The sequence below is a fragment of the Aspergillus tubingensis genome, assembly GCF_013340325.1.
Source record: "Aspergillus tubingensis WU-2223L DNA, scaffold_4, whole genome shotgun sequence".
Classification (NCBI taxonomy): Eukaryota; Fungi; Ascomycota; class Eurotiomycetes; order Eurotiales; family Aspergillaceae; genus Aspergillus; species Aspergillus tubingensis.
Window position 1 is genome coordinate 1159606 of NW_023336278.1, and position 24550 is coordinate 1184155.

Sequence of the window (24550 nt, forward strand, 5' to 3'; positions counted from 1 at the left end):
GGCGAGATGTCGGAGATACGACCATGTGGTAACATCTCCGGAGACGTTGCTTTGAACAGCTCCGGATCCGGACTACACGGTACTTAGGTCCGGAGATACGGGGTGTCATCGCCGAGCCCGATCGTCGGCGGAACAAGACCAGCTAGCTGTATACATCCGAGACCGCTTTGAACAACAAAGCAGGCTGACATGGGTGGGAACAATTGCCTCATCTTGTCGGGGAGATCCGACTTATCCGAGACTACCCGTGCGGATACAACGGAATATGCATTTGTGCAGGTCGATCTAGCGTACTTGTCAAGCAATCCAGTCTTTATGTAGCTCCCGGTTCTGCCCAAATCCCGACAATCTATTGCTAGCGGGCTCTAGTGGTTAGGTACGCTAATCGATCGACCGTTTTGTCTTCAGTAGTAACATGATTGAGCATGCACTGAAGGAGTTTCTGATCCAATATATATCCGAAATACTTAAGTCATACATGCATGGGAAAGAAGAAAAATACACTACCAGATCTAATTACCCGACGAATTAACACGGGCCTGGGATCTCAATGGCAGACACGATCAGATATAGAAGTACAAATCAAACTGGATTGTTCAGATGAATGAAGAATCATGAGGCCTTGTAATACGTTTATATAGTTACTGGCTACAGTCTCGAGTCCCTTTAAAGACTTATCAAGTATACGGCGGACTGAACTTCCAACAGTTGATCTAGACATCAGAGCATGTCTTCATCTAAAAGTCAAACATCATCTCATTCCCCCCTCTCAACTTAACCACAATACCATGTCAATCTCTTATCATCCTTTTGCCAAATGATTATTCCCCAGAAACACAACTCACACCAAACAATCAACCCCAACCGGCGCACCAACACCCTCCGCAATCAACGAATACCCCTGCACCCTATGCAGCTTGGTATAAACCGACAACGCAGAGCGCAAAACCAAACACATCGCCTTACCAGGATAAACCCCATCAAGCTCCAGACCGGCAAAGCAAGGAAGTTTCCGCATCCACGCCCTCAAGTCCCTCACCTCCTCAGTAGTCAACCCCTCCGTAACACTCACACTAAACAGTACCATGCACACCGGTACAATAGTACCCGGATCAACAGTCCCAGATCCACTAAGCGGCAAAACAACCGACCCAACACCAACCAGCAATGTATGTGTAGGACGGAGTTTATCCCTCTCTCCATGGGACTTCAAGGTTTGATAAACGTCAGAAAACTCTATATATGTATGTCCGCTCCGCTGTCTGCGAGAGATCTCCTCCGCCAGCTTAGCGGTGAATGTATTCTCGGGTGAGATTCTATTCCGGGGTGTTTGTGTGCTTGTTGCTGAGAGGATCTCCACTACCCTGTTTGGGATGGTTGGGGCCCGAGTTGGTATATTACCCATGTAGCAATGGTCGAGGATGAGTAGTGTGTCTAGATGGACTGCTCTGATGTCTTTGAATAGACAGGTGTCTGCGTTGACAGTCTTCTCGGAAGTAGTGGTAGCGGTAGCGGTTTCAGCGAAGGTAAGTTGTCCCTTTTTTGTAAAAGCGTGTCCTGCGTAGTGAACTATTAATAGGGTATGGTCATTTTCATGTTTAGTTCTGGGTTTGAATTTGGCGATAATGTCATGAATGGCCTTTTGGAATGGGATATTGGGGTTTGGGTGTCTGTGGCTGTGGCTGTGGCAGATGATGTGCTCGATGGCTGGTGGGAGGTTCAGGGCTTTTAGGATGTTTTGGAAATATGGGGTCACTTTGTGGGCTTTTGTGTCGTCTTTTTCCCAGCGTATTGTTATTGAGGTGATGGTTGTGTAGGTGTAAATTTGTTGGGTTGTTACTGCTTGGAGTGTGGTTTGGAATGCGGTGGGGCTGATTGGGGACATTTTGGGATGTGGTGATGTATTGGAGGTTGGGTGTTGAGTGGTTTGTGAGTAGGTAGGAGGTGTACTGAGTTAGGGTATCGCAGTCGCTATGGTGCTTGTTTGGTAGTTACTTTCAGAGTAGGCGGATGAAAGAGAGAGGGAAAGGGGAAAATTTAGAAGCCATGTTGAGAAGATTCTGCATCCTGATAGTAATTTGAATCTTTCCTAACTATGACGATGTTTGATATCATAATTCTTCGAATGATATTCTAGCCGGGTAACGGGTGATAAAGTATAAGATTATAAAAAAGGAAATGAAAGGAGAGAAAGTTAGGATAATGGATGAGTAGATTTATCTCTGATAATTGTACTGAGAAAGAAGAGCGTCAATACTTACATTCGGAGCATTCATCATGCAGGAGTAGGTATTTGGTTTCATTCTAGATGGTCAGTGTTGGTATATAGTCTTCATTGATGCTAGATATTTGTCCTCGTGTTGATGTTTGGATGAGCTCCTATTCACTACTAAATTACACATATTGCATATTTTCTGCACAAAGTTGTTTCTTCCATCTGCTTCACCCTATGACAATCATGTAAATCCTCAAAAGTCAGCGAGTCAACTAATATTCTATACTGGAATGTGGCACACTCTGAATGCTAAGCTAAGAAGTCATTCATATAAGAATTCCAGTAAAGGTACTACTAGCTTTCAATATCTCATTTGCGGAAATGGACTAGAGGGAATACTATATGAGTACTGTCCTCTATCTGAGAGCTTCTTTCTGCTTCGACTCAAAGAGTATACCGTTTTGGGTCTGATCAGTAGTAGTATAATCCAACATAGGTTGTGGGCATTGGGGCAAAAGGGTGGCGATCACAGAATAAATAGAAAACTTCTGGCCGTGGATGACTCTTTTATTCTGATATACTTTCTATCTCCATTCCCCATGACTCTGGAGTATTCTACGTTTACTAGATTCGTCAACACAGCTACAGATAATATAGCTTCTAGCGAAATGTCATTCTAGAATGAGAAGATTATGATTAAGTACAACAAAGCAATAGCTCACTTGTTTAAACCCCTTCCAGTATCCATCTTGAAAGTAGATATCCTGAGCGCAATGCCCTTGCCCCGTCACAAATATCCAGAGATATCGCCCACAACTACAGCAAAGATCCAGCGCCTATTCAACCACGCTCCCTCGACTCGAATCCAGCATTCACGAACGGCCGATTCCTCGACAGCGACCAAGACGGCGTCAAAGTGCCGTTAGAATTCAGAATCCAGTAGAACTCCTCAGCTTCGCTGCCTATTTGGCCAACCGTAGATCTAGGTCTCTTCCTAGCAACCACCTCCAAGGCAATATCATCTTTCCGGTCCTTGATAAATCCTCCGCGACGCACAAACTCCGAATCCCCCACCACCACCGCCCCCTTCTTACTCTCCTCCCAAAGCTTCTTCGCATGTTTACAACCCCAAAAGTGCACCAGAAACGAAGACTCCGAGTATACCTTATCTCTGGACGCAGACAAAGATCCGAAACTTCTCTCGTCAGACGATACCTGCTCAAACCGCCATTGACAGCCCCTGCACGAGACCCCACGATCAATCTCCCCAGTCTCCGGATCCACCCAAGGCAGTGCAATAGTAGCCATGCACCATCGCAGGAACATCTCCCCACTGCGGCGAGACGTATCCGACCAGGGAAGGCCGCGTTTGTGGTTAGTGCTGAGCTCGCGGACCGCTTTATCGTGCACAAGCGAGTGGCGCATTTTGCGCTCCGTTTCTTTCATGCCATACACCCCGGGGAGTGATTTCAAGATGGGCACGTTTTCGCGGCGCAGAACTGCTGGGCTCACTCCATAGAGATTGTGAGCCTCGGAGAGGGTGATTAGCTCGTAATCGCGCTCGAAGTGGAAGCGGCGAGTGGTCGGGTCAATGACGTGTTGGCCAACTCCGGATTTCGTGCGGACACATGAAAAGCAACATCTGGTTAGGTTGGGAGGGAGAAGTAAGACGAATCCGCCGAAGTCGGCGCCGCAGATCGTGCACTCGCGTATGTGGAGGACGTCGAAGATGTCGTCCAAGGTGTACCATTTTGCTAGACCGGTGCGGAGGAGTGCACATACGAGATCTTGGGCGTACATCATGGCTTTCTGGTAAGGTTTGAAGGTACTGACGATGTCGCGGGTACGGGCGTTGACTTGGCGAAGCCCAAAGAGAGTCTTGAGGTCCAGGCCCAGGAGACATTTGTGGAAGATTTCGACCGGCAGGTGGTCCAGAAGGCCGGGCTTCGCTGGATTAAATGGGCGGTTGAATGCATCCCTGATGCCAGGTAGAAGTTTCTCGATTTCAGAGGGTCTGATACTAATTACCGCCAACTCGAAGTCTCGGCGGTGGTAACTTGTTGCACGAAGAATGTCTGCTTCGCTGAATTTTTCTTGGACAGACTGGTTGTTCGCCATTTTCGTTGGTGATGCAGGTCCCTGTTAGGTGGGCTGACCAATAGCTGGATAGGATATGATCCCTGCAGGCAGTATGCAGGTGCCTTATATGCTAATCAGCAGTAATGAGGGTATGCTCTAAGCGGGATACTTGCGGTGGAAAGCAGGCAGTATCCAGAGGCAGTTGAAGATATTGCAACAGTCAAGAATTTCCGTGGAAGGAAGAACACGTCCGTAGGAGGAAGCTAACACACGCACTCTTATTTTACAGCCACCGTTTTAATTGTCAAGGTGCGACAAGACGACCGTTCCAAGTAGTGAACGGTTGTGACCGGCTGAACTGAAAATTGGGCAAGCATGAGTGGCAGCGGAGCCATGATGCATCAGATAATTGCGAGGAAATGGGAACTTCAGATATTGCATGGCTCATGTAGGGGTATCAGTAATATCTATATCCAGGCTTGAAAGAGATGTGATATAAATACAAAAAGTATAATCATGTAGACTTCACCCATGATTGTTGATTGAACAAAGGCATGCACTTGATCCGAACGGGTGGCTCCTTCTCCCACACAACCATTTCCTTACCCGCTTTGTAGTCTGCACTTTCAAGAACATTGTGTACGTATCCTTGGCCATTCTTGGCCTCACGAGTTGCTTTGTACTCATACGCCACATTCACTGAAGGCACTGCCAGGATCTTTCCCAGTCCTTGGCCCCACATGTCTTTGGCCAGCAACGTGGGCTCGCCCATATGGCACTCGCCGTCTTTGTGATTGCGGAACTCAAGCTTTCTTTGAACAAAGGGCGCCGCATCCAGGATGACCATGCCACCCCAGCATGAATAGACCTGCACCGGCAGCTTCCTTGCATATCGCTGTTGATTTGGCTGGTCATCGAAGAACATATCCTTGGTGAGCCAGTACCGTGCATCATGAGTGATTTCGAAGAAGAGGTTGCCAGACATGCTGCGCGATACCCACGAGTCGTAGAATGGCCCACCGGCGGCATTCCAGTCAAAGGCACAAGTCATGCGCGCGTCCTGCTTCTGGTGCTGATACAACAACTCGAGCAGATCTTCTACGCAGAGGACGACGTCGTTGATGAACAGGATCGTTGCGTCCGCTGCATATGGCTTGAATTTGCCCGCTCCGGCAGAGACTAACGGCTGAAGAGCCTGGTTGCGCAGGGTCGAGAGGTGCTTGATACGGTCTTCCCATACAGCTTTGGGGTTGAGATCGCTGGTAGAGAGATAGTATCTCACGCCCATGGCGGCCATCTCGCTCTTTAACCGATTGAGAATATCATAGGTCCCGTCGGTGGAACGACCCTCGACGATGGAGAGAGCGCAATACTCGGGACCGAGGAAGCGCATCGTCTCGACGATAGTGCCCATCAAGGGAAGCATAATGTGAGCGGATTGATAGAGATCCAGAGCGAAGAAATACTTGATCTTGGGTTTAGAAAGGAAGCTCTTGGATGCGCGAACCGGGAGATCGGCATAGCGCGGGCTGATGGTCGCAGGACATTCCAGCTTCGCAGACAGACTCATATCGTGGGTCATGATGCTGCATACAAAATCATCGACAGCGCTGCCATTGATGGGCAGTTTGGCGGTGAGGGTCTCATCCAGAACATCTGCTACCGTCGCGGGGTTGAAGCCATTGCAGGCGGAGATGGCGGGAACGGCGGAATCGAGATCATCTTCGTAATTCGATGCGCTGAATCCAGCGGAGGCAGATGGCGACCACTCAAAGGAAATGTAGAGGAAGAGCAGGAAACAGAGGGAAGCGGTGGAGACGGTCAGCCGGAAGAGCTGCGTCTGCACCTGTCGGACATTAAAATTCATGTTGGATGTGATGCAGGAACCATCCAGGGCGGAGATGCGAAATCAACGAGCGACAGTGGCAATGCGACGCATATTGTAGGCGATAAAAGGGGGAGGGGGGATAAGCAGCTGAAGAGAGGTCAAGAGGGGCAAGCGGAGATAAATACTTGTAAAAAAGCTTCGGCGATGTGAAGGTTCTTCCTGACTTCCTCCATATCAGCAGTGGGGCACCCAATGCTGACTAGTAGATAGTTCGGTGGGAATGATTTGATCCGTTCGTTAAGCTTTGGGTGATGGCGCCTTCTCTCTATTAATTTCTCTCTCTATCATGCTAAATTAGTAGCTGCACGACCGAGGAATCGTGGGTGCCTGAACTGGATTCCCTCGGAACACCCGGATTGGTTAGGGTATGGAAGTGGCGATAGCGTGAAGTTTTCTCCGGTTGTGCAATCATGCCCCCCTTTCCAACCCTGTAGAATCAGTCGATTGATTGGCACCAACCAACTCAATCATGCCAACGCACTAACCATGGTACAGCCCAAAGCCAAGGGGAGAATCCAAATGTCGGCAATTTGACCACGAGGCTGCTGATAAGCCACTAACTCTTTTAGCCTCGCTTTAGCTCGACCCGAAGCTTCCGAGGCCCCATTCACTCTCCGAATATTTTTGCCTGCCTGCCACCATCAGCAGGATACTATCACCATCGATAGTCTTGATTATCTTGCTATGGTGAGAATTGTTGGTTTACTGATGGTGATAACCCCATATGATGATATGATTCTCGGGGAGAAGATTCGATTCGAACCGAACCGAACCGAACCCACAATTCGTTTGCCTTTTTCCTCAATCTCACTCTCTCTGATGACTGCCGATCGTCCCTGCACTAAGCATAGCGAACCATTTATTCATCCAGAATGAGCAGGGATGATCGGTTCTCATTAGGGTCTATTTCAGCTCTCTCTATTTCCGGTTCCGGTAGTTGACGAGATCTATCTAATTCTAATTATGGGATTTTCCTCTTGCTGAAGAATGATCCACTCTGTGATCGATCTGGTGTCGATGCCGGAATTTCATCGGAATTTGACTTTTTTCTAAATCTTGTGGCTGAGATAGTGTTTGTTTGACGGGTGGAGATGTCTTAATCCCACATTTAGCTCATCACATTGATATATTATACTCTTTCTCTGAAGGCAGAAATATTAGAAGATATTCAGAAATCTGCAGAAAGTCACATCTCCCTCAATCTATCCAGCAAGAACCGGAACGTAAAGTTCTTGATCCCAGCGGAAACTTCCAGTCTTTCCAGGTATCGGTACACCTTGGCCTCTAAACCATTCAGTGTCTCTTCGGTGAGCTGCATTATTTTCTGATCACGCATTTCATCCAAGATCAGCTGTTTCAGATCAGCTGGCAGCTTGTTGTTCCTCGCTCGTTCCTGCTGGATATTCTCGATCAGTGCCGCGTTCGGCGACTGTGTCAAAAGGTGAATCAATGGAAGCGACAATTTGCCTTCGTCGAGATCCTGAGCGAAACCCTTTTGCTCTTGATACTATAATTCCAGTTATATGTTGTTAGAAGGATGGATTTTTAGATTTGCGTGTTGAATATTTACCTTGGTTGATGCCAGATTAATATAGTCGTCTCGAGCCTGGAAATATTGACCCAGAGAGATCATAAGATCGTTTAGATCAGTTTGCTTGATAGCTCTGCTTTTTTGTTGGTACTATTATGTCTGCAGGGGGATATTCCTCTACTTACCCAGCTGAAAATGACCCTTGGTTAGATAATAGATTGCTCGCGAGGCAAAACAGCGCCCCGGTTTCTGTTAAATTCCCTTAAGTATCAACACGGGATGTGATCATGGCTGTACAGAAACTTACTCAACCGATTCATTTCCAGGTATTCTGCAATCGAAGGGCGATATCCAGAGCGTGTCCAGTAGAGGTCCATCGCTTGTCCAACATGAAGGTTGCGCAGCTCGTCTACCTCTGTCAGCTAACATATAATCATCATCATTCTGGGTAGAATCTAACCGAAAAATACGTGTGAGCTGTCTGGCTTCATCAGTGGGACAACCTTCTCAAACGCAAGTGTAAGTGCATGGGTTGCAGCATTGATGGTTTGTGGTACCCCAAAGACGCGATAGGCAGATGGCCGACCGCGTCTGAGCTCTGAGCTATCCTGGATGTCATCAAGTAGTAGCGATGACTCGTGAAGATGTCCGATCAAGTCTTCCACCTGAGCTGCTGCCGATTCCGGTGCGTTGAGCCATAGATTCAACGCTTGGATGATGGTGCCTCTTATGTTCTTCGATGGTACGCTCCGAAGATAATCAATCGGCTGATGAAGTACCTGTTCGGGAAAAGTGTCAGCTTCCCTGTTTGTTCGCGATAATGAGTTATAAGACATTCTCTTAGGCGACAAACCTTATAGTATGGGTCATCTGTCATTGCCTGCAGACTCTCAGTGGACTCCAGGATCCGATTTTTCCTGCCCCTCAAAGATTGGGTGTTCAAAAAGGTAGCACAGGTTGCTGTGGCCTCATCATAATCGAATAACTTAGCAGGCGGCAGTTGGAGCAATTCAGCCCATCGATGGAAGCGATCAGCAATAGCATGCCAATACCAGTTTCCAGACAAACCTAAACCAACCATTTCCAGGAAATAAATAATATCGCCTGACTTGGGTGTCAGCGGATTCATGTTGGCCAGGTACTCGGCCTTTTTGGCAATGAACTCTCTTTCCAAGGGCAATATCTTGTCTTTCACCAGGAATTCTTTTGCCTGCGAGACACTCAAGTTCAGTGTTTTCATCAGATACCAGACAGAGTTTGGTGTTGTGATAGTCGTATCCGTATCTGTGTCGGGTTCCAAAATCACCTCCCTATTGAAGCTATACAGATCATTAACCAGCGCCGCTGCAGCAGTCGCAGGCGACCAAATTTCTTTTAACGCCTGGATATCACCCTGCGTCAGGTCCAGCTCGCAGCAGTAGATAATCGACATGATATTGAGCCTGGTTCAGTCTCAGTAATGTATCTTCCCGTAATAAGGCATATACTAGGTGTCTAGCAAACATACTCTGCCCCATAATCGTCGGCCCGATACTGCACTAAGTCGTCCCAGGTTCTGAGGTCACGCGAGCCGATCGTTCCGTGGACTCGAGATAAATCGTTGATAGCTCGAAGAATGAGGTTCCCGCGTTTTCTGTCGATCTCGAGAAGACGCAAGAACACTTCGGATTGGATCTGTTTCATTGCGCTGATTCGAACGCGACTCGTCGTTCCTTTGCGCACTTCCCATCCAATAGAGTCTGATGACTGCTCTTCGCCAGTCTGGTTAATAATTAGCGAAAGCTTCTTATATATATAATTAAGCGATTCGGTGCTATTTTGTTCAACGTCTAACCATACCTTGGCACTTCCTGGGGCAGTGAGAACGTCTATCGCATCAAGATCTCAGTTAGTACATATGCTCATGAAAGAGTAGGATATCAGAAAGATCTCTAACCGTCATAAGCGAAGAAATACTCAATGAGCTTGGCAAAGATCTCAACACGATCTTGTTTAGTTTCAGGAGGAAAGAAGACAGTGACAGGGCCCTGCGGCGAAGTTGCACCACAGTACGCAAATCCGACCTCTTCCTGCCACTGCTGCTGGAACTCGAGGACCGCTTTCTCTACCAGAGGACTGTACTTGCTTTTACGAACAGGAAGGGTAGTTGCACATACACGAGCAACTTCCTCCCTGTCAACGAGCTCAGAATGAATAAATGAAATATCGACTGGTGACATTGTCTGAAGTATAACAGTCTGTTTTGGCAACGAACTAGTTTATGTGTGAGATGATGAGCAACGGTATCCATGACACCAGGCCCTCCAGGACGGTGTACTGCTTATATACCCTATGAGCTGGTAATCGAGGAGCATAACCTTGTAGTTTCTCTCGAAATACACCGTTCATGATACTCCGTACTCCACCACAGTACATATTCGGCGGCTATTTTCCCCCTAACTTTCAGGGGGTTGAAGGACCCTCAAGAGAAAGCTTCCCAAATGTGGAAACGAGCATCGGCTATTGTCAGCTGATAATAAGTCCAGAACGGTAAGAAACGTGGCTATTGACAGTAATAGTCTCAAATGATGTTGCCTACTAGTAGTCACCATCTCTTTTTAGTCCATGGGTGGTCATTGCATGAAACCAAGTGTCTGTGCATGCCGCATTGGGGTCGCGGTATTTTTAAGTCTGATATATTAGACGATTGGAAAAGCAAATAACATCAATATTAAACTTAGACGTAACTCAACCACAAAAAGTAAACATGACAACGGAAGAAGGAATCTACTCATCTGAAGATTACAGACAAACGTCAGAGCTGCCCTCTGTATGAGGATGGTTTCATTATAATTTGTTTTGAGACACAGGTCTCTTGCAGTCCAGTGATTATGGTGAAAGGATCAAGCTGAACTCAAAAGAAACTTTGTCTCCATTCCTCAGGCTTTCCTCACCTGTTCAAGTTGCAATGATGAAGGTGACTGCTTATCGAACAGTCAGGCGATCGACACACCGGGCAGGATGCATTCCAGAAAAAAGAAATAAAATTGACATTAAAGCAACGCTCTGACTTACCAGAAAGAGATATCAGATATGAGCGGTGAAACCTATTGGGAGCCAATGAAGCATGTCCTTGTGAAAGCTACTAATGCTCGGAGGGCGTGACCGTAGCACCTGAGTCAATGCAAGAACATGATGTTCATTCTTGGATATGGCATGTCAACCTCTCCGGAGTTTATTTCGGTATATTCTGTGATGCAAGATCTACCAGCGTTTGAGGGCTCCTATAGTCGATGGCTTGTTCTTTTGTAAAACTCTATAGTAAAGAACTAAGCTGAAAATTGAAGTAGTTGCCGTATACAAACTACATATTGAATCAGATGATTGTATCGTGGTGGCTTTGGGGGATACCTTTTCTATTCATTTCACGAATCGTCGATATTCATGTACTGATTGTATGCGATTATCATTTCGGGATGTGGTTTCGTTGAGTCATGGGCCTGCAGACTCGCGCTCTCAACATCCATATCCGTCATGCTACGAGCCCAACCATTTAGGTTCACACGGAACCTTTCCTCGCTTCAGTCATCAGGATTGTCATTTGAGTAATTGCGGCCAGTGCACTAAGATCTGCACTAGGGGCCCGTTCACCCTGGCATCCCTCCCAAGGCTTCGTCACGGAACCTCATGCCTTCCTGCTCTGTTCGGTGCTACAATACCGACTCGCGTGGATAGTGAGCACGAGTTCAGTAGATTCTCGTCTAAAATCATCTATCTGCAATATCAGTGAGGCCAGCTGATCAGCACTTGTGGCCATGAAGCACGAAATAGTTTCTATTTGGCGGTCGATCATCCCAGCAGAATGGGCACTCTTGCCCTTTTTCTTCTACTGATCTGCGGTTCTCAATTGGATCCGTTACACATGAAGACCAGCTGAAACCTTCTATCACTTCTACAGTATGTGAACTATGATATTGGCTCTATCTCTCCTTCCATCCCTCAATGATGGCCTTAGTCGAGAGAATCTCCAGTATTACAATGAGTAGCGGCCAAACTGCGTTCCTGGATGACGTCAATCCAGTAACACTCCTCTCACATGCAATATAGCGATGATTGTTCCAGGACGTAAGCCCAGGAGGTTTGTTCATCATACTGTTAACCCGGGAGTTCATTGCCAACAATAGAGGTATTCACGGGGACTGATAAAATCAGGCAATCTGCGCGACGAATGTAGGAATGTGCAAACGTCTGTAAAGTGTTACCAGGGAAAATCTCAGCCAGAATCCCATCTAGCGGTTTAATTAGCTCTACTCTGAAGCGTTTCTTTCTCGTCCTTCACAGAAACACCTGTCTTCGTTACAGCAGCCTTGGTTCTTTGACTACTCTAAGGAATAAAAACATGAATGCATATAATATGAATATATATAGGTCCTCCATATGGTGATTGGTTGGTGTTGTAAGAGATAATGGAGGATCAGGTGGTGCCTGGCTACAGTGAATATCTCAACAATTAGTATTTCTGGCAATGCAGAAACATGCTCCCCGGTTATTCAGCACTTTTCTTTCTCTCCAATGCCATCTCCACCTCCAGAAAATACAAACAGACTATTCCCCAACAGTACTAGCTACCCACAATATCTGTCTGCCTACCACCAAAACAAATGACATCACACCAACCCTCCCCTCCCACCTTCCAAATCTAAAAATACCCCAAGGCTGTGTGCCCACTAACCCCAACACAGTAAAGCGTGTGAAAAGGACCCCTGAACCCCCGCGCCACAACCGGGCGGTGCCGCATATATTCAACAACCACAACAGCCTTATATGCTTGCTTGCTTACCACTCAGCAAATAACCATCACTCAATATCATTCCTTTCATTATCCTTCCCTCCCATCCTCATAGTCCATATTCAATACTCCATATCCCATAATGTCCACCTACACCATCGCCAGCGGCGACTCATTATGGAAAATCTCCCAAGACCACGGCGTCACCCTCGACGCTCTCAGAGCAGCCAACCCGCAGATCACCAACCCAGATCTTATCTATCCGGGGCAGCAGCTGAATATCCCGGGGTCTGATCAGTCTCAGCCTCCTCCTCCGGAGAGTCGTGGAATCACCAACGATGGCGCTAGCCACTTCTCACCTTCTGATCCTCCTATCCACCTTGCTGTCTGTCCTCCGGGGCCGCCGGTTGTTCCAAGCGCTGCTGGAGGAGCACCGCCCGCGGTTCCCCCGCGTCCTCCGATGGCCCGTCCGCCGCCTCCGTGGATTAATGTCGGGAGACCGGGGTATAAGACTGTCGGGTATTTTACTAATTGGGTAAGTTAAACACGACCTTCCCTTACTATATTTTTCTGGGTATCAATCAGTGTGATAATATGAAACTAATGGATTGTGGCAGGGCGTCTACGGCCGTAATTACCAACCTCAGGATATTCCTGCGGAGTATATCACTCATATTCTCTGTACGTGCCGATTGTATTGTCTCTATTGAACCTTGTTCTTATTCTAACAATCATCAATAGACTCCTTCGCCAACATCCGCCCGACCGGTGAAGTGTACGTCCCCTTCCCATCCCGAAAACTAATTTCCCAACTAACATCTGTAACTGTAGCTTCCTAACCGACACCTACTCCGACCTCGAAAAGCACTACCCCAACGACAGCTGGTCCGAACCCGGCACCAACGCCTACGGGTGCATCAAGCAACTCTACCTCCTAAAGCAACAACACCGCCACCTGAAAACCCTCCTCTCCATCGGCGGCTGGACCTACAGTCCCAACTTCGCCGCGCCAGCATCCACCCCGCGCGGGCGCGAAACCTTCGCCCGGAGCGCCGTGCACCTCCTCGCGGACCTAGGCTTCGACGGCATTGACATCGACTGGGAGTATCCGGCCGATGCATCGCAGGCAAAGGACTTTGTTATCCTACTAAAGGATGTGAGGCGCGTACTAGACGAGTACTCCGCTACCCACCTCGGCGGGAAAAGGCTGTTATTGACGATCGCGGCGCCATGTGGGCCGGATAATATCCGGAAACTGCGGATCGGCGATATGGACCCGTACTTGGATTTCTGGAATCTGATGTGTTATGATTTCAGTGGGAGTTGGGATAAGAACTCCGGACATATGGCGAATGTGTTCCATTCGGGGAGGGGAGAGATTACCCCGTTTTGTGCGGATGGGGCGGTGACGATGTATTTGAACGGTGGGGTGAGGGATCCAAGGAAGATTATCTTTGGGTTGCCGCTGTATGGGAGGGCTTTTGAGGGGACGGATGGGCCTGGAGGTGGGTTCCAGGGGGTTGGGGAGGGGAGTTGGGAGAATGGAGTGTGGGATTACAAGGATTTGCCGCTGAAGGGGAGTCGGGAGGTGGTGGATCCGAGGTTGATGGCGAGTTGGTGCCATGATCCGGTTAATAGGAAGATGGTTAGTTATGATACGCCGGAGGTGGCGGCTATGAAGACGGATTATGTTGCTAATAGGCATCTGGGAGGGGCTATGTGGTGGGAGTTGAGTGGGGATCATCATGTCTCGCATGAGAGGAGCTTGGTTAGGAGGACTGCGGAGAGGTTGGGCAGGTTGGGTGGGTTGGATGGTACGGAGAATACGTTGTATTATCCGCTGAGTCGGTTTGAGAATTTGAGGAGGGGGTGTGCCTGATTCGGTCTATTTGTATTGTGTGAACGGTCTGGTTTATGAGTATCATTAGCAAGTCTCCTGTGGTTGGCTCCTCAGTATCCTAGAAAAGTGCTGCCAGATCGTCTCTCCGTCTAATGCACATGTGAATGCTATCAGCCCGTCCGGTCGGATTACCACTAGCATTCCTTTACGTGGATCGAGTTTGTAGGCGTAGTGTGCTATTCCCCTCGCATCGAAGTAGGTATCGCCAAATCCTGTCATCCCGAGCACCTCGTACGGCGAGCAGTCGGCTGAGCCGCACACTGTTAACCAGGCAATGGCAGGGTGCCTTGAAAGCTCCGGGTGGCTGTCCAAGTACTCCCGAAGAGGAACTAATTCCAATTTCGATGTCTTGATATCACCGCCTGTAAAGACTATCGCATGAAACTGGCACCGGTTCCGCAGAACTTGGTGCATCCGCACAGACTGGAATGTCCCTGGCGTGGTCAACTCGGTATCCGGAGCCCGGGTCCCTGGTTGAACCCCCACAGCCGCCTCGGTAGATGACTCCCAGGCTTGATTGATTACGTTGGCCTCGTAGGATATACCGAGACCCGTGTTGAATGGTGCAGCATTGTTAAATATTTCTCCGAGGAGAACGTTCGGGTCCGCGTTCGGGTCCCCATCGTACCAAGCCGGCCATTTATGCGTCATCAATAGGGAGATATCTTTGTCGTAGTTGAGTAGCCTCTGCACTGCAGACTGGCGCTCCGTTGTGTAGGTGTCCAAGACCTCCGGATGAGATAGCCCATGTACCTCCAAAGCCAGCTTCCAGGCAAGGTTCACGGCGTCGTGAATACCAGTGTTCAGGCCTTGAGCGGCGCCGCTGCTGTGGGTATGAGCCGCATCACCGCAGATAAAGACACGATTGTTGTGCGTTGCGAAAGTTCGGGCCATGCGCTGGCCGATTTTGTATCTTGACGATTCGTTAGTCAGATGTCTAGTGGCCTGCGTGGGTTGCTTACAATGTCCACCAGTGTACCTCTTTGAACTCTAGGCTGAAGGGCCGCAAGCACGCAATGGCTTCGTTCACAGCAACTTCCTCGGTTACCCCTTCCGGATATTTAGCTGCTATCTCGGGTGTGTATGCGTAGCCAATGCGGGTAGCGCCGTGGTCAAGAGGGGCCCAGAGAACATTCCCATGTGTTGTTGTTTCGATGGCCCTGTTCGCAGTCAGATCAGGTCAAGGTCACTCAATTAGGGTCTAGCTTACCCGTAAGCCCGATTGATAGGCATATTGGTCTCGACTATGCCATCAATGCGAATCCACTGATCTTCTGATGAATCACCATCGAAGGGAATATTGGCATATCTGCGAACGAGACTATGGCCACCATCTGCCCCAACAAGGTATTTACTAGTACTCAGTCAGTATTATGCTTCCTGTTGAATAGCCTTTCGTGTAGAAGGCATACCTTTTGGCTGTCATCATGCCACCAGGTCCTGAGCAATGCACAGTCACTGGGTACTCACTATCATCCAGGCCGATTTCAAATCCAACACACTCCATAGAAGCATGATAAGACACTCTTTTCTTATCTAGCCTCTCTCTTAATATATCCTCCGTGTACATTTGCCTCAGCACAAGGGCAAAATCAAACACTGTGCCTTGGATATTCTCCATGAACGTCCATACTTTTCCTGGAAACCTACCCAGTCTGGTTAGTCGGAGTATTGAGATAAGATCGAAAGGTATACTTGCTGTCTCACTCCATCTTTATACGTCACACTACTCCTGCAAGCAAACCCCTGTTGAAGCATGGGATGGACCAAGTCCAATTGATCGAGGAGCTCCAACGTCCGCGGAAACATTGTAATGGCACGGCCATAGCGGCCCTCCGGAGTATCTTTGTCTTGCTTTTCCACAAGGCAGACTGAAAGGTCGAAGCGGGTGAGTTGGTAGGCGAGGAGAAGGCCAACGGGGCCGCCGCCGATGATGGTTACATCGTAGATCTCAGGGGAGGGCATTTTTGCTGCAAGATAGTGCAATTGGTGTAAGAAGTCTGACAGGGCTCTGAGATGGTTGATATCATGTTGCTTGGTACGGAGTCAACTGATAGTGGCATTTTAGACGATCGACGCTTCGTGAGGGGTAAGATAGGATAAGTGTCCGGGGAGGGGTTGATAACAGAAGCATGACTAAGGGCGCCAGGTCTGTACCGCGGGTCATCAGCGGCTTAATCTGATCCCCTCTTTGTATGTTAGATTTTGGCTCGGTAACTGGTCAGTGGCGCAAAAGCTTTTCGATGCAGTTCTGGAAAAATGGCTACGCCCTGCTCACTCTTTTGAAGGGGCGTTCAATCCAGCCAGGGCCTGAGCAAGCAATGGGATGAGTAAGGTCTGCTTGAATATCACAATCAAAGCCAACATTGAGCTTTCCGAATGCCATAACCCAGGTTAGGGGAATAATTCAGATAGTCAAATAAATGTCAGCTCCATCTTTGTGCGCCCGTCCGAGCCAACGCTCAAATCAAAAGCCAGTCACGGCCCAAGTGACCAATTGAGAAAATCCAGTGTGAAGGTTCTGTACCGTCGCATCGCTGCCAGCGGTCTTCTATAATCTTGGAAGCATTAATCACATTCACGCACTTGGTTTGCTCCCAGAAACTTTCCATATAAGTCCGCACAGAGTCTCTTTGCTCCTGTCGTTGGCATTCAAGACCAGCGATTATTATGGGCCAGAGGATGCATTTGTACAAGGACTCGTCGTTCTGCAACCTTTCAATCGTGGCAAGCAACTCCTGGAGCAGGTCCTCCAGTGGTAAACACTCCTTAGTGAGAGCACCAAGGACGCGTTTTCCATATATTAGAGCTCCTATCTTGTATGATTGCGCCAATGTGCAAAGAGAGCTTGTATCTCTTGGGAGGGTGGTTCCCAGATATGGTAGCGACGAAGCCCATACAGAACAATCGAATTGCTGGATGAAGTCTACCATCGATATAGTATCCTCAATGAAGTAGCTCCAGGTGGAGTCATCATGGCATTCGGAGCTGGCAATTGTGTCTCTTCGCGCAGAGAGATACCGTATAGCGTCCAGCAGGTATTCTGGACATCCAAGGAATGACTGCTCGACAGTCTCTTGGAATTGTGGGCCCCCAAGCAAATCATACTGTGACAATAATTTTGGGCGTACAAAAGTCCCACCCAAGGTTTCGATGCTAAAGTAATATGATCGTCAGTCACAGAATTCAACACCCAGAGTGCTCCTTGCTTACGAGTAAATCTGACTAGCAAGAAAATTACGCAGATCCTCTATAGTTTGTCCGGAATCGTGTCTGGAAACAGCCTGCGAATCAGGTGTACTGGGTTCCAACAATCTTTTGGCACCTTCTAGGTGGACATTCCATCGATCACTTCCAGACTCCAGAAGATCGAGAAATACTAGGAGGAATATGCTTGCCACTGTCTCATCCCTGTTCCGTGATTTCGCATCACCCAGGGCCTGTGCAATCCCTTGTATGGCTTGATATTTGAAGCGAAGCGCGTCAGAGTTTGCAATCATTTGATCGGATGATGCATTGACAGTGAGATCACGGAACGAGCAATGTCGATTTACCCTGTGTCGCGCTGCAAGAGCCAGTACGGACTTGAGCAGCGTGCGGTCAAGCAGCGCAAGTGACATTAGGGCCCTAAGAGGATTCCTATCGCTGTCGTAAACGATGAAGAGTCCACATATGCTTTCATTATCTGAGGCAGAGTTAGACAAGTTTGTGCACAGCCTAACGAGATGACTCACAATAATCCAGGTAGTACCTGGAGACTGCGTCCAGGTCAGATATGGCAAAATCGCCTATAGTCGGTGGTATGCTGATTACAGGTTCCGATGGGGTGACTAATCCGATATGAGCGATTTATTGATATTCAATAGGGTATGCAGCAGCTATACTTACCCTGACTTTCGGGAGACCGCACAACGGAAAGAGCAGACTCACTCGCCGATGCAAGACTGTCTTCACTTGAGTCTGACTCTTTTCGAGGTTTTGCTTTTTTAGCTGGACTAGCTGATTTGGTTGCCAATGATACGCCCCGCAGCTTCCCCCGTATCGCTAGGCCTTCAACCCATCTCAGAGGTCTAGAAGCAAAGCATTGATAGCCACTTGTCGCGCACTTTACGCAAGGAGATTGAGACTGGTCGCAGCGAATGCGCCGGCGTCGACATGTGTAGCACGGCTCCTCCATTCTCGTTGGACGTACAGTCTATAGTAGGCTGCGTAGCGACGCTGTCTTTACTGCGTGGCGAGATCCCCTCATCGAATGCCAGTCCAGCAGTTTTGATGCCCAACGCACAGAAAGGCCGTAATCTGCAATGGACATAAAATTTGAGACATGTAGAGTCTGTAGACAATAGAGTTCGTTGATGGTGTCTGATAGGACCGAGCGGGGATGAAAGATGGAGGAAGATGCAGCGAGGCCGGGAGTAACTCTGTGGGGAGATTCAAGGTCTGGCCGCCAAACTATTTCCGCCACCCAATCAAAGCACGATCCGCGCCCCCTGAACTGACCGGTCAAGCAAAATATACGGCATGACATATACTCTTCTCATTCCTACCTTGCATTCTACATTTTTCATGTCGCTCTATGCGCGATAAGCAAGATGTGAACGAGTATATAGTTCTGCGTAAGCCCCTCCGTTGTTCTAGCCCGGCGTCGGTTCCATCACCCTTCTCTCCCTTCTACACCCCCATACTAGTACAGTAGGCTAAATATCTCGCCAAGACACATACTAATCCACCACAATGGCACCAGTTGACGAGAAACCAGTCTCTCTCTGCAAGTCCGAGACTCACGATACTCTGGAAGTTTCCTTGCTAAAATACATCTACTCTCACCCCTCCTTGCCCCAAATCCGCGGCAATCCGTCCGCCCTACTCGCTCTCATCGACGAGTTCGCTGCAAAGCAAGCCTTCTTTATCAGCCTTGGCCCAGACAAAGCCAAGAAGCTTTCGACGCTCTTCGCAGATGAAAAGCCAAGGGTTGTCGTTGAGCTCGGCACTTATGTCGGCTACTCCGCAATCATGTTCGCAGACGCCATGCGGCAAGCCGCTGGTGGATCCTCGACAGGCCTCCGCTTGTGGAGTCTGGAAGCTGATCCCCTCATTGCATCTATCGCCATGAACTTTATCGAATTGGCGGGTCTCAGCGATATCGTCAAAGTGGTTGTCGGTCCGGCGGACGAGTCGCTCAAGCGCCTAAGTGCGGAAGGGAAGCTACCTAGTGTTGATCTCATGTTTATTGATCATATCAAGGATCTTTATGTACCTGATCTGGAGCTGTCTGAACAGCTGGGGTTCCTTCACTCTGGCTCTTTGGTACTCGCAGATAATGTGGTGCATCCTGGTGCGCCGGCTTACCGGGAGTTTGTCCGTGGGAGCTCGAAGTATGAGAGCTGGGGAATGAAATGTCTTCTTTTCCCAGAAGATATAGTTGTAAGTGTTCCATTGTCGCTCTTGTATGTTTGTATGTGCTAATTATGTATGTGCATCAGGACGAGATTGAAATCAGCAGAGTGAAATAAGATACAGTCTGTTTCAATCATAACATCTAGGACACGATGTTATGACAGGGTACGCATGATAACTTCCACCATCTTAGATGTGCTAGACAACTGCTGCGGTTATATAATAGTTTTGACTAAGATAGTGCCAATCTTCAGCACATAATCAGATACTATCTAATCTTTGCTCATTGATTCATAAACACTTCTCCATATTCCTACTTCTGCGCATCCTTCATCTCCCCCCTCTCCCTCACCATCTGCGCAACCCCCTTCGCAACATCCGTCTCCAACGCCTCAAACCCACTAATCACTCCCTCACGATCCCCCTTCGTCGACTCCTGACTCATCTTAAACTTTCCCTGCAACCGCTCAATTCTAATCTCAATGCCAATAATATTCTTCTTCAGAAGTTCCACATACGGCACCGGCGCATCCGAGACCTTCCACGGTGCCGGCCGCCCCTCCGTCCCTGTATACCCCATAATGGACCCCTCACTCTGCCTCGTCAAGTCCTCCACAGCTTTCTGTAAGAATGCCCCCGTCTCCTCAGACTTGGAATCACAATACACCCGGATCTTGCCGTACGCTTGCGCAGCGGCATAGTTCCACGTTGGGACGACCTTCCCGGTGGCAGGCTTCGTCTCCGTGTAGAACTTGGGTGTGACGTAGTGGTGGTGTTCGGAGGTGAAAAGAATGAGGACTTCGTCTTCCAGTTCGAGAGAGCTGGGATTGTTGCCTGGTTGTTGTTGCTGCGCTGCTAGTGCTTCCATTAGAGCCTTGGCTTGGGGGTTTTGCTTGGCCATGTGGCCGCGGAGGGTGCCATTGGGGATTGTTTCGTCCGATGAGTCTTCTGCTTGGGGAACGTCGAGAATGAACGGGATGTGGCTTGATTGGAGGAGAGGGTAGAGAGGGGATTTGATTGCTGTGGTGAGGATGCCGAGGGGATTTTGGCGGATGAGTTGGTGGAGGGCTGGGATGTGGGATTCGGCGTGGATGGCGCGGAGGTACATTGTGAGTGCTCGGGGAGAAGTGTGATAATATTAGGTAAGTCTAAGTATGGGTGTATCTTGGAGAGGTTGTAAGTGTAGTAGAGAGGACAAGCGTCCTTATATTATATAGTACTAGTACCTTGTTCACGAGTTAATCGGCCGACGAGTCATACTTTTGTATGTGTCAGCGTATCGGACAGTATGCTGATTGGACAGTATCGCCGAGGAATCAATTCACTTAGTGCTATTTCTATTTAGTAAGTAGCACAACTGGTGGGTTAGGCCTATATAGCTGTACTAGATAGGTGTAGACCCCTCTTGGCTTCTGCGGAAAACATCATGACTATCTCCTCGGAGATCAGAACTGGAGCCGATGAGCATTCTGGTGGTTACGATTACGAGCCTGAGCATTGCGGCACGTTGTTAGTAGCCACCAAGTGACGGATCAAGAAGCCTTACCATCAGACTTTGATGTCCGTTCCCACACGTGCAAGTCGTTTTAAAGCCATTTGGCCAAAAATCTTTGGCATTAGATTCTAGAATGTATGTGGAAAATGTCTGTGACTGGGCAACTCAGGCCAGTTCGGGATGGTGGCGGGGCCACCTCTCCCGAACCAATGAAAGAGATTTTCCTCTCCAAACCTTTGCCCGTTTAGGAACTTGAAGGGAGTGGGGCGGGGTCTCCGCCAGAGAAAGATGAAGTATAGAGAAGAACCTGAAGGCAATCGACTCACTCTGTGAGTATATAAGGGAGTCATTTCACGTCTTCGAAACATTCTTGTCGAGATCATCTCCAGTCGAATTACTTACTGTCAGACTTGACTCTCTGAAAATCATATTCAGCAGACGAGCAAAATGACTCCTTCTAACCTTCACCATCCCTCGACTCGAGCACTGCATGCAGACGATCACCTTAACCGGGTGACAGACGTCGCACCCCCAATCCATCTGTCTACGACTTTCAGATTTCCCGATAACCCAGAAGATTTGATTCCGTCGGTTGACCCTGTGGTATGTTTGCCAATCGGCCAATGCGCTTTCCCCAATGTAATGATGACCCCCACAACTAACAGTCTTATCAGGAAGAGTTCGACGGCAAAAACTACATTTACTCCAGAGAGTTCGCCCCCAACGCAACTCGATTCGAAGCTGTCGTTTCGTCACTTCTCAACGGCCGGGTTGTTAGCTACTCGACCGGTCTCGCTGCCCTCCAGGCCGCCCTCGTCCTCTTGAATCCCCGTCGCATCTCGGTCGGTGAAGGCTATCACGGCAGTCATGAGGTCATCTCTGTTATCTCCAGATTGTCCGGACTGCAGAAGCTACCACTTGATTGCCCGGCTGATGAGCTTGACAAAGGCGATGTCATCCTCCTGGAAACCCCCGTCAATCCGCTAGGAACTTCTTTCAGTATTGATGAGTTCGCTAAGAAGGCCCATTCCAGAGGTGCTTATTTGGTGGTTGATAGCACCTTTGGGCCTCCTGGTCTTCAGGACCCCTTCCGGTGGGGCGCTGATCTTGTTCTTCATTCGGGATCTAAGTACCTCGGCGGCCATAGTGACCTTCTATGTGGTGTACTCGCTACTCAGCGCAGAGACTGGGAGAAGCAGCTACTGGAAGATAGAGTCGCATTGGGCAATGTCATTGGCAACCTGGAGGCATGGCTCGGGCTCCGCAGTCTACGCACCCTCGAGGTTCGTGTCCAACGAGCGAGTCAGGGCTGCGGGAGTCTAGTTGGCTGGCTTAATCAGGCTTTGACTGCCCCCTCAGCTGCTGCTGGAAGCGAAGAACAGGTAGTTCAGTCTGTTGTCAAAAAAATCTACCATACCAGCCTGCAGGAGGAGCCTTGGATCAAAGAACAGATGCCTCATGGATTTGGTCCTGTCTTCTCAATTGTCCTCCAGAGTGAGAAATTTGCGCAACGACTACCTAGCAAGTTGGCTTTCTTTCAGCACGCCACGAGTCTGGGTGGTGTTGAGTCTTTGATCGAATGGCGTGCGTTATCGGATTCCCGGGTGGACAGGAAGTTGCTGCGACTGAGTATTGGGTTGGAGAATTGGGTAGATTTGAAGAATGATTTGCTGGAGGGGTTCAAGGCTGTCTTGCAGGAGTAAATATGCACAAAGGATGAGAAGTATATAGAAACATTTTTATTGGAGACACTAGTCAGTTAATGTAAGCACTACTATGACGGAAAGTGCAATTGAGGTATTAAACCTAAAAAAAAAAAATCAAGAGAAGGCCTTTGCGCTGGTATGGTCACTGTATAAAGGCAAGGGTATAAACCAACGTCGACTTCCCCAGTGATTGGAAGCAGCTGCAAAGCTAGTGGTCTCCTGCCTTGGTCTCGGTAATTAGTTAGTCTACTGTTGGTGGGAACATGACGTCGTTGGGTTCTTCTGTTCTCCGCAGAATCGGCATGACGCCGATAGTTTCAATATTTTCGCATGGTCGCAAAATGCATCCAACCTGAGACCAAATGAGACTTCAGGAGTTGATGTATCGAGTACCATGTTCCAGGGGGGCGACAGGGATGAGTCGATGTTTGACTCTCGAATCCGCCAGACCAGGTGAGCAACTGCCCGGATAGGCAAGTCTATCTGGTGACTAAGCTAAACCCTTGTTTGGAGGGAAACATGTAAATTACCGTGTCGTAACGCAGTATACTATTTAACACATCTATTGTACCTCATGGGGTTGGATACTATGAAAGACAATGTCGGTGATCATCACGAAGATGACTGGAAAGGGATGGAGGCTCACCGTAAAAGTCGACTTCTCTCTGTCAGAAAGCCACCTGGCCCCCTCGCTCACAGCCGTTGTGCCGCTGTATCGAGAGATAGCCGCCGGTATGGGGTACAGATACATACTTACAGTCTTACCCTATAGTTAGTTGGTTAGTTAGTTAGTTACTATGCTTAGGTACAATCTGAATGCGGTGTTACCTTCAGCGGCATCAATCAACGCTGCGACAGATAAGTGCTGTTAACTACTAACTGACCCCGGGTTCGCTGGCAAATCCTTTCCTGAAAGTATCTTTGGTTCTCTACCTGGTTACTTCGTATGTAGCTAAAAACCGAACTCTGCATAAGAGCGAGGACTAAACTCTTCATGGAGTTAGTTCTGCAATGGATGGAGCACCGCAAACAGGGCGGACAGACTCAAAGCGGGCCACTTTCTGGCCGGTCCAGGCTCTTTTTCTCTTTTCCCTGGCATCCAAATTTAGCAACTTTTAGGGACCGTCAAAACGAGGGAAAACAATCCCCCATACCTTCCTTCCTTACCCTTACCTGCTCAATACCTGAAATTAAATTACTTAATTTGTCGCAGGAAGGAGCAGCAGCAAAAAGTCCAGAACAAAAACCATCCACCATGGCTCTTCTTCCTTCGGTTCCTTGCAGCATCCGTTCTTTGTCTCCCTCTCTTCTTCTCTTCTCTTCCATCTCCCTTCTTTCTTACCCTGAATCCAGGGTCGTGATCGTGTCGTTCAACAAGCAGGGGGCGCAACCCCGTTCCCGCCGGGCGCATTTTCCTTATCTTAGGTTTGCACCGACGTAAACGTTGTTCCCGGCTGACCATTATTGACTTCCCACCCCCTCACCCTCACTCTTTCAACGGGTCTTCCCCCCCGGCAAGGCTCCTTTCCCTGAACGGCGCTTGGCCGCGCTTTTATTGCTTCAGATCTTGC

General features: G+C 48.6%; 10 protein-coding genes across 10 annotated transcripts; 3 read left to right on the forward strand and 7 right to left on the reverse strand.

The window, feature by feature from the left end:
- Positions 1–841: 841 nt before the first annotated feature.
- On the reverse strand, positions 842–1885 carry AtWU_02935 (uncharacterized protein; the record flags this gene model as incomplete). Its single annotated transcript, XM_035498048.1, has 1 exon — positions 842–1885. The coding sequence occupies one exon, from the start codon at positions 1883–1885 to the stop codon at positions 842–844; it is 1044 nt and encodes a 347-aa protein (XP_035353941.1).
- A 1170-nt stretch (positions 1886–3055) lies between these two features.
- Positions 3056–4333, reverse strand: AtWU_02936 (F-box protein; the record flags this gene model as incomplete). Its single annotated transcript, XM_035498049.1, has 1 exon — positions 3056–4333. The coding sequence occupies one exon, from the start codon at positions 4331–4333 to the stop codon at positions 3056–3058; it is 1278 nt and encodes a 425-aa protein (XP_035353942.1).
- A 475-nt stretch (positions 4334–4808) lies between these two features.
- Positions 4809–6161, reverse strand: AtWU_02937 (glycosyltransferase family 69 protein; the record flags this gene model as incomplete). Its single annotated transcript, XM_035498050.1, has 1 exon — positions 4809–6161. The coding sequence occupies one exon, from the start codon at positions 6159–6161 to the stop codon at positions 4809–4811; it is 1353 nt and encodes a 450-aa protein (XP_035353943.1).
- A 1207-nt stretch (positions 6162–7368) lies between these two features.
- On the reverse strand, positions 7369–9932 carry AtWU_02938 (bifunctional terpene synthase/polyprenyl synthetase family protein; the record flags this gene model as incomplete). Its single annotated transcript, XM_035498051.1, has 9 exons — positions 7369–7689; positions 7753–7846; positions 7899–7962; positions 8021–8122; positions 8174–8492; positions 8567–9155; positions 9221–9474; positions 9553–9581; positions 9650–9932. The coding sequence occupies 9 exons, from the start codon at positions 9930–9932 to the stop codon at positions 7369–7371; spliced, it is 2055 nt and encodes a 684-aa protein (XP_035353944.1).
- Positions 9933–12623: 2691 nt separating this feature from the next.
- On the forward strand, positions 12624–14360 carry AtWU_02939 (endochitinase 1; the record flags this gene model as incomplete). Its single annotated transcript, XM_035498052.1, has 4 exons — positions 12624–13016; positions 13099–13162; positions 13223–13256; positions 13313–14360. 4 exons carry the CDS (start codon positions 12624–12626, stop codon positions 14358–14360), a joined length of 1539 nt encoding a protein of 512 aa, XP_035353945.1.
- Positions 14361–14405: 45 nt separating this feature from the next.
- Positions 14406–16346, reverse strand: AtWU_02940 (2,4-dichlorophenol 6-monooxygenase; the record flags this gene model as incomplete). Its single annotated transcript, XM_035498053.1, has 5 exons — positions 14406–15294; positions 15344–15541; positions 15592–15735; positions 15794–16027; positions 16126–16346. The coding sequence occupies 5 exons, from the start codon at positions 16344–16346 to the stop codon at positions 14406–14408; spliced, it is 1686 nt and encodes a 561-aa protein (XP_035353946.1).
- Positions 16347–16843: 497 nt separating this feature from the next.
- Positions 16844–18558, reverse strand: AtWU_02941 (Zn(II)2Cys6 transcription factor; the record flags this gene model as incomplete). Its single annotated transcript, XM_035498054.1, has 4 exons — positions 16844–17537; positions 17595–18066; positions 18116–18211; positions 18270–18558. 4 exons carry the CDS (start codon positions 18556–18558, stop codon positions 16844–16846), a joined length of 1551 nt encoding a protein of 516 aa, XP_035353947.1.
- A 557-nt stretch (positions 18559–19115) lies between these two features.
- AtWU_02942 (O-methyltransferase) lies at positions 19116–19894 on the forward strand (the record flags this gene model as incomplete). Its single annotated transcript, XM_035498055.1, has 2 exons — positions 19116–19805; positions 19865–19894. The coding sequence occupies 2 exons, from the start codon at positions 19116–19118 to the stop codon at positions 19892–19894; spliced, it is 720 nt and encodes a 239-aa protein (XP_035353948.1).
- Positions 19895–20091: 197 nt separating this feature from the next.
- Positions 20092–20886, reverse strand: AtWU_02943 (FMN-binding negative transcriptional regulator; the record flags this gene model as incomplete). The annotated part of the gene is made up of 1 exon (XM_035498056.1): positions 20092–20886. The coding sequence occupies one exon, from the start codon at positions 20884–20886 to the stop codon at positions 20092–20094; it is 795 nt and encodes a 264-aa protein (XP_035353949.1).
- An 834-nt stretch (positions 20887–21720) lies between these two features.
- On the forward strand, positions 21721–22976 carry AtWU_02944 (putative transsulfuration enzyme family protein; the record flags this gene model as incomplete). Its single annotated transcript, XM_035498057.1, has 2 exons — positions 21721–21876; positions 21948–22976. The coding sequence occupies 2 exons, from the start codon at positions 21721–21723 to the stop codon at positions 22974–22976; spliced, it is 1185 nt and encodes a 394-aa protein (XP_035353950.1).
- Positions 22977–24550: the final 1574 nt, after the last annotated feature.